Below are 13,289 nucleotides of genomic sequence, written 5' to 3'. Positions count from 1 at the left end.
TACTGTTGTGGACCATGTTGGGCTTCCGTCCTTACTTCCAGTGCTGAAACTCAAACCATGACCCTGTCAGTTTTGTGGGGCATGACTTGGAGCAGGAGCCTCTCACATCCAAACAAAACCATTTGCCTTCTGCCTCCCAGTGCTTGAGCAGAAGGAACATCTGAGGAGAATGCCAGAATTGTCAAGTGCGTGCTGTGAAACTTAAAACTGAGACGTTTTCTTTTCCAGGGAGCCCTGGACGTGGATGTCCTATTAGAGAGCTCTATCTAAAAATTTTCAGCACTTCCATGGTGGAAGAGGGTAACTTGGGCAGAAAAGTAATTTAAAACTTAGAAAGCCCTGACCCCCCTTGGAGGACTGCTGTGGAAATGACACAGAGAATATGTTCTGAGCACTCTAAAAGTACCTATCAGTGGGTTAACTATTATTTGTTACGAATAACTATCTCCAAGTGGGAAAAGTATGAAGTGCTAAGAGTATGAAAGGAAAGGAACCTTCATGCTCCTTCCACTTGTCTGCATGCATCAGCAACTGGCATTTTAGCCACATGCTGGCAACCAGAACAGAAGATCTCTTGGCCAAACAGGCCCTCAGCCCCAGACACGCCTCTCACCCCAACCATTCCATTTAACTTTAATGAAGAATCTCTCTGAACTAGCATTTAAAAGGCTTGAGCTGGCTAACAGAGGTTATAACAAGAAAAATGAAAAGAAAGTGCATAGGATAAATCGTCCAAAGGGAGGGGGGGGGGTGTTTGAGTCTGGGTTCTTTGAGGTGTGGCAGAGCACAGGCCCAGCGGCTGCTAGAGGGAGAGACGGAGGGAGACAGTTGGGTAAAGTCTGTGGTAGTCCATCCATTGGGGAGAGACAGAGCATGAAAAGCAGCGCCACAAGAAGTCTTTACTGGGAGGGGCGTTGTCTTTGCAGGGCCTCTCCTGTCAGCAAGGACTGCTTCTTTGCCTGAAGAGTTGCTGCAAGTTGCCACCCTCTACTTGCCATTTTAGCAGAGGAGCACGAGAAGGGGAAGGAGGTGGTGCTGAGCACCTGGAATACGCCCAGACTGATTTGGTGAGAAAAGCCAAGACGGCAGATGGATTCAGGTACATACAGAAAGTTGTGGATGTCAGAGGTCTGTATGCACATATTTCACTGGTCAGGCCTCGGAATGCTATGGACAAGTGCGTGAGAATGTGTGTTTTTGTACTAGCACGGGTTTGCCCTGGATGCAAACTGATGTGTTGCCAGCATGGCTGGGGATGTCTGTATCTGCATATGGACATAAAACACTTGTACATGGACATGTGTATTCTGAATGCACAGTATACATGCATGCCAGAGAGGCTGAATCATATACTCATGAAAGGAAGCAGGGTCATTTCCAGGCCTGAACTAATGCGCTAGTGTGTGCCAGAGGAAATGCAGGCCCACATCCCAAGTATGCTGAGGTATGTGCTTGCTAGTGTGTCGCTTCCATCCAAATGCCGGAGCTTTAGTGGGACTGTAGGCCTGCAAAGGCAACAAGAACTTCTCAACTAGCTGAAGTGCTGCTCATTTCTCACCTTCCCCTCTGCCATCCCCTGGCAGGGCAGCCGTGTCATAGAAGTGGAGAGACCAACCACCTCTTGAAATTTAAGTCCTTTCTCTATGATACAACCACACACCCTCCCAGGCCCATGTCCTGGACGAGCATCCTGCCCCTTCAGGAAGTAAAGTGTGTCTGTGTGATGCCTGCACTTGCCTATTGGCTAGCTATGCTGCTCACAATTTTGGAGCCTGCCACAGGCCCCAGAATAAAGAGGACCAGGGGGCAAAGCCAAGTCTCACATCAGTATGCAGCACTGGCAGGATTTGTGCTTGCCCTTCTCCGGTTCTTGGTCTTCCCCTTGAAGGGGCAGAGCAACCGGGAGCTGATGCAACGAGGCAGTGTTGGCAGAGGTGATGCTGTAAGTTGGGGCTGGCTGGCATGTGGTGCCCTGGGGCTTTAAAATCCCAGCCTTGGATTGTGGATCTCCAATTGAAATGTCCGGAGGGGCTCCTGATGCCTTGGTTTCCTTTAGCAGAGGTTGCTGCTCAGCATGGAGGTTTCCCAGGGCATCTGTGATCGCTCTTGCTCCTGCTGAGGCCATGCTGGCATTGCCACTCTCTTTTTCCTTTCCATTTTTCTCTGCTTCCGTCTTGTCCAGGAGGGGCTGGAGGGCCTCTTGGCTGGAGAAGGGCAGAGCATTGGGACAACTGGATGTGTCCTGCAGTAAGGGACTTGGGGCTTTGTTGGGGGTTGGTGTTGGTTCTACTTCTGTGGAAGGATCTGAAGAGTTCTTCTGTCCTTCTGGAAGAGACTTTGCAGCTTCCTGAAAAGACGATGCCTGTCCCGGCAGAGTGGTTGTCTTTTGGTCTTTCAGAGTTGATGGGGCCTGTTCTGGAGAGGATCCTTCAGCTTCAGGAAGATAAGGCAAGGTGTGGCTTCGCAGGATTGTCTGGATTTCATCTGGAAGAGCTCTGTCAACCTCTTGCAGACATGAAGTAGGGGCCTTGCCCTCTAGAGACATTGACCTCATGTCCTGCAAAGTTTGAGGGATCTGAGCATGGAGAGATGTTGAATTCTCACATGGAAGCAAAGCTTCATCTACAGAGGGAGGGACCGGGCTTGGAAGGAAGACATCAGTCTCTGGTAGAGGAGGGCCATGGGCTTCTGGAGGCATTTGGCCCTGCGGGACTACTGAGGACACTTCCAAAGCTGGCATTTGATCAGGCAAAGAAGATGGTTGGTTGGTTAAAGAAGGGATTGAGTCTTGGAGGGATCCTTTCACATGCCTGAAAAGTTCCTGTCCCTGTGGAGTTATGGATTTCTTAATTTCATGACAACAAGAAGAAGTATGTTCTAGCATTAATGGTCCAACTTCTGGCAGAGGTGGAATGGCCTGGTCTAGCAGAGATGGGGTTTGGGTTTGGCTCCAGAGTGAAAATTTTCCATCAGCTTCGTGCAGAGATGGCGGAATCTGGTCCAACACAGAGGGTTTCGTATCCTGCAGATAGGTTACCTCACCCTGTAAAGGGGATGGTTTAATTTCTAGAGACGAGGAAAGATGATCTTGCTGAGAGGGTAGGCATTGGTCTGAAAGGCATTCCTGCAGTGAGGATGGGATCCAACCTAAAAGGGGTCCTTTACTTTCTTGTAAAGAAGAATTCTGATCAAAGGGAGGTAAAGCACTCTGGTTTGATAAAAATGATACCTGTGGCTCTAGGAGGGAGCCCTCGTTTTCCTGAAGAGAGGATGGGATCTGGTCCAGCGGGGATCCCTTTGTACCTTGTAGAGAAGGAACTTTATCCTGAGGTATTACTAGAACTTGAGTTGGTGAAGATGGCAGGGCGGGATCTAGAAGAGACACTTTGGTTTCTTCATGAGAGGACAGAGCCTTTGTTTCTTGTATAGGTGGAAACTGGTGTGGAAGAGATGCTGTTAGCTGCTCCAGCTGAGATCCTGGTGTCTTGTTTCCTTGCCCTTCTTCTGTAGTCCCCAGCACCAGCCACTCCAGCATCTTTGTTTGACCCCCTTGCTTCTGCTTCACGGATTCTGCTGTAGGCACATCATCAGGGGCTAGGGCAGGCTGCATCTCCCGGGCACCCACTTCTGACACCACTTTCTGCCTTTCTCCCTTCCCGCCTGCTTCCTTGGCCAGAGAGTCCATCTCCAGCACTCCATCTCCTTGCCACTTGGGATAGTTGTTCTCGTCCTTTACAAGCCTGGAGGGACTCCAGGAGTCCTGGGAAGTGGGGGACTGTCCCTCTGGGCCGTCACGGCTGCCAAGCTCATGGTCCAATGGACCTTCATCAAGGACCTTCTTCGGATCCGAGACACTGTCAACAGACTTGGGCTGGTTCCAACTTTCACTCCTGTCCTCCAAGTTTGTGTGCTCCTCCAGCTCCTCTTCTTTCTCAAAGGTGTTCTGGTTCTGCCCAACAGCATCCATGCAGCCCACCTCTTGGCCTAGGTGGTCTCTGATGACCATTTCCTCCATGGCCAACTTCCTCTGGTGGCTGGCAGGGGCTCTACTAGTATCCAAGCTTTGATTCATTGGGTTTGCAGCAGATGTAGTCTCAGAAACACCCCGATGAGACTTGTGGACCCCCTTTTCTGTAGCCACAGGGATCACCTTGACCTTTGCCTCTTCAGGGCTGCATTCACTGCCAGACAGATCTGGGGGGAGGGAAATGACATGATTTCAGCAACTCTACTGTTCCCCTAGTAATAAACGGAAGTAAAAGGAAAGAACGTCCCTTGCTACACCATGCAACAATATAGTAAAGTGGGGGACCTGTTATGCCAATATAGATTAAAATCATATGCCAATAATCAATACTGAATAGTACTAGGCCTGGCTTCTGTATTCTTTAGATGAACTTTTAAACTTTGCATGAACTTTCAGTGTATTTTTTCTATGTGTAAGGTAATTCAGCAGGTGTGCTTTTATCCTTTGACAATTAATTAAAATAGTGGACTCTACCGAGATTGATGTTCCTCTATCAGAGATTCAACCAATGGTGATCGCCCAACTTAACTTTTCTTGACACTTGTCAGAGATTAATAGTTTTCTCTTTCAGATCAGACTATGACATAATTTTTTAACTAATTGGAAGGCTGTACTATGAAATTATGAATATTCAGTGACGTGTCAAACCAATCATTATTTGTTTGTGCTATCATGTGAATAGACCATAAATATTTGCATATGATTAGGTATATAATTGCAAACACAGATAGAATAAGCAGGGTACTGATGGAAGAGATATCTTGGGAGAATCTAGGTGAGAACTTATTCTACCTATGTATTTCATAGAAACTTTGAGCAATGTTAAACTTAGGATTTATTAAGAAATGTTAGTGAACTTATTTCTTATTGCCTTTCTATGTTCTGTTGTTATAGGATTCATATTAATAGCCATTTATATTTTGATTACTTGCTTCATTAAAAAACTAGGGTGTAATTTCAATAAAGTGAAATAAACTCTAGACTGGTGTCTGTATGTTTGATAAGGAGTTGCAAAGCAATATTGAACTCTATATAAATAAATGTACTGATAAACAGCTGGTTCAAAGAACTTATCTGTTTGACCGGTCTAAAGACTAACTGCTTTTGGCCTCCTGGGAGAGAGATCCATCTTTCTCCTGGCTAGTTGAAGCTTAGTTTTAGACACGGGCAACCGTCCCGTTACAGACCCACAAAGGATCCATGGTGGAGCAGATCTCATTGGCTCCCCCCCCTCTTGCATTTCCTCTTCGCCTTGCCCTGGCAATGCTTGCAGCCTCCCTCCTTTCTTTCTCTCCTACCCACATCCTTCCTTCTATTTCCCTCCCTAGCAGCCTCTGGCCCCATCACCTACCCAACTACCTCTTTTGATTCCAAGCTACCTTTACGTGTATTCAGCTCTCCTTCCTTCTCTACCCTGGCAGAGTGTCTCAGGGAAAGTTCTGGCCAAATTTTGTGGTGTCTGCTGCCACTGGGCCTGCTTCCTTCTCTCCTTCCCACCCACCAGCCAACCTACTTTTATCTGCTCAGGTGACTTCACCTCTCCTTCCTTCCCTACCATAACAGCTCTTCCCCAGGAAAGCTCTGGCTGGTCCCTATGGTGGCCTGTGCTGGCCTGCATGGTGGCTGGGCCCAGCTGTGCAGTAGCCATCACCACCACTCCAAGCCAAATTGTGTAGCTAACAAGTTTCTGGTAGTCACTGCTGAGTCTGTCTCTGGCAACATGACAGTGAAAGGTGCAGGGCCTTTTCCAGACATGTTCCAGCCTTCCAGTCCTCTCCTGCTCCCCACCTCTCGTGGTTTTGTTTTATAGAAGCTAAGGCTTGGCAGGCTTGGCAATAGGATAGTGGTTGCCAAACAGCCTCCAGTAGCTACTGAGAGTTCAGAGGGCACTCTTTTTTTTTGTTAAAGATACAGCATTCTTTAGATTTCAGATTTTTTGTAATTGTGGGGCTTTCTTTGGGTTTGTAGAGAAATCTCGCACTATGTCCCTAGCTCTATTTTGTAGTTTTATTGATCATATCCTCTATGACACAGTTTAGATATATATTGATGGCATAAAAATATAGAAACATAGAACTGGAAGGGACTCCAAAGGTCATCTTCTCCAATTCCCTGCACAATGCAGAAAGTTCACAGCTACTGGCCACTCCCCAGCGACTCCTGATCTATGCCCAGAGGAAGGCAAAAAGCCTCCAGGATACCCGGCCAATCTGGTCTGGAGGAAAATTCCTTCCTGACCCCAAAGTGGTGATTGGCATTACCCTGGACATGTAAGAAAGGGCCACAAGAACCTAGCCCTAGCTTGTCCCTTCCTGCCCTCCCTCTCCCAATCTGCATACATCATATTGAGTCATAGAATTATCCTCATTGTCAGGTGGTCATCTAGCCTTCTCTTAAATACCTCCAAGGAAGGAAAACCCACCACCTCCCGAGGAAGCCCATTCCACTGAGGAACTGCTCTGTCAGGAAGTTCTTCTTAATGTTTAGTGGAAAACTCTTTTGCTTTAATTTTAACCCATTGTTTCTGGTTTGACCCTCTGGGGCAACAGAAAACAGCTCCTGTCCATCCTCTATATGACAGCCTACCCAATACTTGAAGAGGGTGATTGTATCACCTCTAAGTCGTCTCCTCTCCGGGCTAAACATACCCAGCTTCTTCAGCCTTTCCTCATCATCTTTGTTGCCCTCCTTTGGACATGTTCCAGCTTGTCAACATCTTTCTTAAACTGTGGTGCCCAAAACAGAATACAGTACAAGTGACGTCTAACTAGAGCAGAGTAAAGTGATACCATCTCTTCGCAAGATCTGGACACTATGCTTCTGTTGATATAGCCTAAAATCGCATCTGCCTTTTTAGCTACAGTATCACATTGCTGACTCACATTCAGTGTATGGTCTCCTAAGACCCCTACATCCTTTTTGCACATATTATTGCCTCCCCCATCCTATCAGTATGCCTTTGATTTTTCCCTCCTAAATACTGAACTTTACATTTATCTCCATTGTTAGTTTGTTAGTTCTCGCTCAGGTTTCCAGCCGGTGAAAATCACCTTCAATCTTGCTTCTGTAACACCCACTGTAACCCCTCCCAATTTAGTATCATCTGCAAATTTAATAAGTATTCCCTCTATTCCTTCATCCAAGTCATTTATAAAGATGTTGAACAACACAGGGCCCAGGACAGATCCCCGAGGCACTCTGCTTGTCAAGGATGAGGAACCATTCACAAGCACTCTTTGGGTGTGATCTGTCAACCCATTCTGAATCCACCTAACAGTAGTAGGATCCAAACCACATTTTACTCCCACAGTTTAACTGTCACATGGCAGCCACTAAAGAATCCTGGAAATTGAGATCCAGTGGGGTGTAGTGGTTAGAGTGTCAAACTAGGGTCTGGGAATCCTGGGCTTGAATCCTGGCTCTGCCATGGAAGCTTTCTGGGTGTCCTCCTCAGCCTAGCCTACCTCACAGGGATTTTGAGAGGATAAAATGAAACAAACAGAGGATTACAGGTTTGTTGGGCAGAGAAAATCATTGCTGGACCAATTTCAGGTTCTTAGACATGCCCCATGAAGAAGAGCAGGCCTCTTGAGGATATCTGGCTCCTTTCCTTTCTGGCTCTATCACCACGGTCAGACACCCTTCTCTGCTCTGTCTTTGGCTCCAGCCTCTGTCACAGGAAGCAGGAAGATGCAGTTGACGGATGGCTTCTGGTAGAACACATTGCTGTGTTGCTCTCCCAAAATTGGGCCTCTTCTGTGACCTGCCCCCCACCTGCCCAGTTTGTTTCCTCTTTTGCTTTCTCCCTCACCCTGTTGTGCCACGAGATTTGCTCCTAAGAAGTACAACTGCAGTCGTCCCTCTTCTACCCCACATTCTGGCCCAGCCTTCTTGGCAACAGCCACAAGATCCTTTGACCTTCTGGAGAGCAGAGGCAGAACCCCAGATCCTGGCTCCCAACTCACCCAACAAAATACGGACTAGTTTCCCCCTCTCAGCTGCAGCAGACAATACTAACTGAATACTCACCTCCATCTTGTGCCTCTCCATTCTGCAGGGCCTCTTTGGCATCAGCACTCAGAGGCCTCTTGGGTGAGACAGGAGCCAGCTCAGGGATGCAGCTGCCCTTGCTTCTGCCTGCAAGGAATGAATGAGATTTGGGGTGTGTGTGTGTGTGTGTCAAAGTTTATGGTTTTGGCTGATTTCTTAGCCACCTTCTCCATCAAATATGCTCAGAGCTGCAGAGGGTTGCAGTTTAGATTCTGACAAGGGAATTTTTTACTTTTGATCAGTTTGATAGGTTATGCTGATGAGTTTTTGTCATTTCGTCAGCTGAGGTCTAGGTATGATTTGCCTGCTTCTGCTGAATAAGATGAAGAATCTGTGAGAACTAACTAGTCTTCCAGTAAAACAACCCCCCCTTCTTTTTATATGCAATGTTTTCAGTGTATTATATTTCAAGGATGAATAAACAGAGGAGTAAATACATTCAATACATCCATGCTTATGTGTGTTTGAAAGGTTGCAAGGGTTTAACTATTTGACTATTTATGCAAATAAGATTTCAATAGTGGAATTGTGCAGATTATGAATATTTATGTATTGATACCTTTATATTAATGCACATGAAGCATTTTTTGAATGGGACAATTAACTTATGGGGTCTAATGATATGTGAGTGGAGATGGTAGAATTGGGGAACCTAGCTGCACCTGGTGCCTTGGATTGTAAGCTTATTGATTGGTCTGTCCTCTTACCTGAGATGTATTCCTTCTCCAGGAGAAGGTAGCTACCCCCCTCCCCAACTTAAGGTCACGTAGAAGAGGAAGCAGATCTCTTCTCCAGAAGAATTTGGAGAGGCAAGAGCTCAGGAGCGGAAATAACAAGGATATATGGGGGGATCTGTATATGTTTAAATGCATGCCTAGGCTGCATCTCTTTGGGGCCGGTTGCAAATGACCCTTGTGGGTGGGGGAGGGAACCACTGTTGCCCTTATAGTTCCATCAGCTGGCCAGCAAGAACAAGCAGGATGAAGTGGAAAGAGAAGCAGAAACGGGGTATCTTGCGGCATGGCCGGCTGTGAAATCTTGGCTTAGATTGAAATGTGTGCGGAAGAGAAGAACGCCTCTGTGCAGATGCCCACCTCCCATTCATTCCCAGTGAGTTTGCAGAGGAAAGTTTGCAAGTGGATTGTGTCCACTTTATCCCAGGTAATGTCTAACAGAAAAATAATATGGAATGACTCACCTTCGGAAGAAGACAAAGTATTCCCATCAACCTAAAAGCAAAACAATGAAACTTTACAGCAAGGGTTTCCAAACAGCAGGACCGAGCAGCGTTTCTTTGGGCCAACTATTGGTCTTTCTGAGCCACGCTACAAGTGAGGAATGACACTTGCCTGGCAGGTGAACACACTCAGGGCCAAGCTACAAGTGACGAATGACACTTGAATGGCAAGTGTATTTCTCCCTGTTCACTTGCACTCCACTTGATCCACTTGCCGTTCAAGTGTCATTTGTCACTTGTAGCTTGGCCCTCAGGTGTATTCCTCCCTGTTCACTTGCCCTCCACTTGCTCTCCACTTGATCAAATGGAGCGCAAGTGAATGGCACGTAAACAGGGAGGAACACACGTGAGTCTGTTCACTTGCTAGGCAAATGTCATTCATCAGTTGTAGCTTTGCTCTCAGAGTATCATTTAATTCATAATGTTTCCACTTGGCTCTCCCTCAAAAGAGGACAGAGAAGCAAAGATGGGATTCCCCCAATTTGTCCTCATAAAAATCCTGTGAAGTTAGTTTGGCTTGAGGGGGAAGTGCTGTCAAGCCTTGCCAAGCATCTTTCCATGTCCAATATGATCTTTCTTGGTCTGAGCCAGGTTCTGAGAAGACCCACTTGGGAAGAATGTGCTGAATGAAGACTGCTGTGGAGATCTAAACCCCCCACCCCGGCAATTTTCAAAGTTTCATGTATCCATTAACAAAAAATGAGACAAAGGGTGAACACACACAAAAAAACCCCCCACAGGTAAGGTAGGCTCTTCCCATTCATGAAGAATCTGCTGTGCCTTCTTTATGAAACATTGTTTGGGTCCTCTTGACCCTCAAGAGACAGTGATTGGCCCAAGGGTAGCCAGTGGAATTCTTGGCTGAGCAGAGATCAGAATCCTGCTTGCCATCGTATAATACTCTCTCCAATACACACAGAGCCAAGTGGTCTCCTTCACATCCTGTTAGTGTCCGTTACCGTGACACTAATTCTTCCTACAGTTCCTTTGAACAGATGCCTCCAGTGTCCCTCATCCCAGCCTCCGTCCTCTCTCTCTCTCTCTCTCTCTCTCTCTCTCTCTCTCTCTCTCTCTCTCTCTCTTTCTTTCTTTCTTTCTTTCTTTCTTTCTTTCTTTCTTTCTTTCTTTCTTTCTTTCTTTCTTTCAGGATCAGAGTCTTGCCTTTACCCTGTTCTTGGTAATTTTAAATACTTGTTTTATATATATATCCACCCATTCACCATAGACACTGACATAACTGGTTCCAGCTAATTTCTTGAATTAGGGTACGGGGGTTGAGGGGATTGTTTCTTTGCCTTACAGCCCTTCACACTCTCAAAAGAAATTTCAGTTGCACACATCGCATCAAGTTATTGTGCACATGGGTGTCTAGATGCAGTGGCATATAGTTAGCAGGCTGTATGTGTTTAAGTATGCTGAGAAGAGAAGAGGCACATCCACACAGGAGGTGTGCAGAGACGAGTAACTCACAGGGATAAAATGAAATGCAGCAGGGAGCACTGGTGCGCACAGCCTCTCAGGATATGCCTCATGGTCATATTGAGTGCAGCTCATAATGTGGCCACATCCAGATATGGCGCAATGTCGTAAGTCCCAAGGAATACAGCAGACAACTTCCCTGGGGGCAATTTTAAGCTGTCTTACTTGAAGTATATTCTACTTAGTTCCATAGGGCTTCCCTCCTTTAGGATCGCAACCCATGTTTTAGTGTATTCAGTTAATCAAGTTTGCACATCTTTTACACAAGCTTGGCAGATGCTAAATTATAATTAGAAACAGCACGCTGGCTGAATCAGCACTTCACAAAAAGGAAGTCAGGTGAGACCGTCTCCTACTATATAAAGGGCTCAGCGTATTCAAGACAATTCACTTCCTACCCTGGTGCACCACCAGATGGTGCTGCTTTGGAGGAAAGCCCAGATGAGGCAGACAGACCTCCAGAGAGTGTGCCGTGGTGGGAAGCTGGGGCTAGGATCAGGAGCAGAGCAGGTGGTAAAGCCTGCCTGCCCTTCACCCAGCTGGGACCAGGAAGGGAGCAGGTGGCAATGCCTGCCCACCCTGTACCCAGCTGGGATCAGGCACTGAACAGGGGGCAATACCTGCCCTCCTCCTTCAACCAGCTGGGATCAGGAGCGGAGAGGGTGGCAATGCCCGCCCTCCGCTTTCTTCCAGTTGGGATCAGGAGTAGAGCAGGTGGCAATGCCCGCCCTCCACCTCCACCCAGCTGGGATCAGGAGTGAAGCAGGTGGCAATGCCAGCTCCCCATCCTCACCCAGCAAGGATCAGGAGCAGAGAAGGTGGCAATGCCCACCCTCTGCTTTCTTCCAGCTGGGATCAGGAGTAGAGCAGGTGGCAGTGCCTGCACTCCACATTCACCCAGCTGGGATCAGGAGCTGAGCAGGTGGCAATGGCCGCCTGCCCATCACCCAGCTGGGATCAGGAGGGGAGCAGGTGGCAATGCCAGCCCCCCCCCCCACATTAACACAACTGGGATCAGGACTGGAGCAAGTGGCAATGCTCGGCCCCCCCTTCATCCAGCTGGGATCAAGAGTGGAGCAGGTGACAATACCCACCCACCTTTTCCCCAGCTGGGTGAAGGTGTGGAATGGGGCAATACTCGCCCTCCACCTTCACCCAGTTGGGATCAGCAGTGGAGTAGGTGGCAATGCCTGCCCCTGCCATCACCCAGCTGGGATCAGGTGCAGAGAAGGTGGCAATACCTGCCGCTGCTTTCACCCAGCTGGTATCAAGAGTAGAGTAGGTGGCAATACCCACCCACCCTTTAACCCAGCTGGTATCACGAGCAGAGCATGAAGCAATGTCCATGCGCCTTTACTCAGTCTAGATCCGGTGCAGAGCAGGAGGCAATGCCTGCTCCCCCTTCACTCAGCCGGGATCAGAAGCGGAGCAGGTGGTAATGCCCACCCTTCTTCACCTGGCCAGGAGCAGGTGTGGAGCATGAGGCAATGCCCACCCCCCTTCACTTGGCTAGGATCAGGTGCAGAGGAGGTGGCCATGCCTGCCCCCCTCTGCCTTCATCCGGCCAGGATCAGTGATGAAGGCCTGCCTGCCACCCCTCCCCTCTCTAGAGCCTGTTTTTCCCCCCCACTATAGGCTTTGTTGCTTGTTTAGCATAACTATCCAAACAACTTCTCTCTGTGAGAAGAGGCCTTCAGTATTAGCTGTTGCTCCTACAATTTTGGACTTTATGTAAAGAAAATAAATGACATACACTTATTTACTTATCTTTTCTGAATATTGCTTTTCTATTCAGTGCTGAGCCACCACAGCTTCTAGTTGCTGAACTGCAGCACGGATGGTTTTCTTTTCAGGATCCACATTCTAGATTTTTTTGGAAATGTTTGAGAAATTCCAGTTAAATGGAACATAGAAAGTTGTGTCTGGAGATTAGGGATTAGGCAGGTTGTGTGAGCAAAAGGCCCCAATCACTAATGTATAAGGAAAAATAAAAGGGATGGCCTGTCTGCAGCTGGAACAAGGGAAGACCTGGCTTGTCAGATTTTACTTGCATTGTCCCTGCTTTTCAAACTCTCTGTGGTGGCAATAAGAGCTAAAAATACAATCTTTTAAAATGTCTGCTTAGAAATTCTCAAAGTGCTAAGTTTGGTGGCAGATACACAATTCTGTATTTGCATGGAAATCCTGTGGCAGTACAGAGCTCCTACCTCCTCCAGGCCACCCAGTGACTGACTCCCCTCATCCAAATCTCTGATTGACTTCTCCGGCAAGGACTCTTGCAGACTCTTTCTGTCGATTTCTACATCATCCAAGTGCTGCACCTGCATCTGGAGGCTTCATAGAAAAAAGAGAAGAAACTCCCATTAGAGGCAGCCCAGCCCATGCCTCTGCCAGATCAAGAAGTCATGGGGAGTTGAGCGATTTGAAGCACATGTTGGCTATTCTGGCTCAGAGGCCTGCAAACCAGTAGTGTCTTCTGTACCAGTTTGCATGACA

General features: G+C 47.5%; 1 protein-coding gene across 1 annotated transcript in view; it reads right to left on the bottom strand.

The window, feature by feature from the left end:
- Positions 1-617: 617 nt before the first annotated feature.
- The window catches only part of PALM3 (paralemmin 3), a 40,299-nt gene continuing 27,627 nt past the window's right edge, over positions 618-13,289 (bottom strand). Inside the window, exons 6-9 of the mRNA XM_055003578.1 lie at positions 13,001-13,127; positions 9,276-9,306; positions 8,057-8,164; positions 618-4,194 (exon numbers count right to left, since the gene is read on the bottom strand). Of these exons, the coding sequence (XP_054859553.1) occupies positions 1,820-4,194; positions 8,057-8,164; positions 9,276-9,306; positions 13,001-13,127 (2,641 nt within the window). The 3' untranslated portion in view covers positions 618-1,819. The remainder of the gene's footprint in view (positions 4,195-8,056; positions 8,165-9,275; positions 9,307-13,000; positions 13,128-13,289) is intronic.

The sequence above is a fragment of the Eublepharis macularius genome, chromosome 19, assembly GCF_028583425.1.
Source record: "Eublepharis macularius isolate TG4126 chromosome 19, MPM_Emac_v1.0, whole genome shotgun sequence".
Classification (NCBI taxonomy): domain Eukaryota; kingdom Metazoa; phylum Chordata; class Lepidosauria; order Squamata; family Eublepharidae; genus Eublepharis; species Eublepharis macularius.
This window is presented reverse-complemented; position numbering and strand designations above follow the sequence as displayed.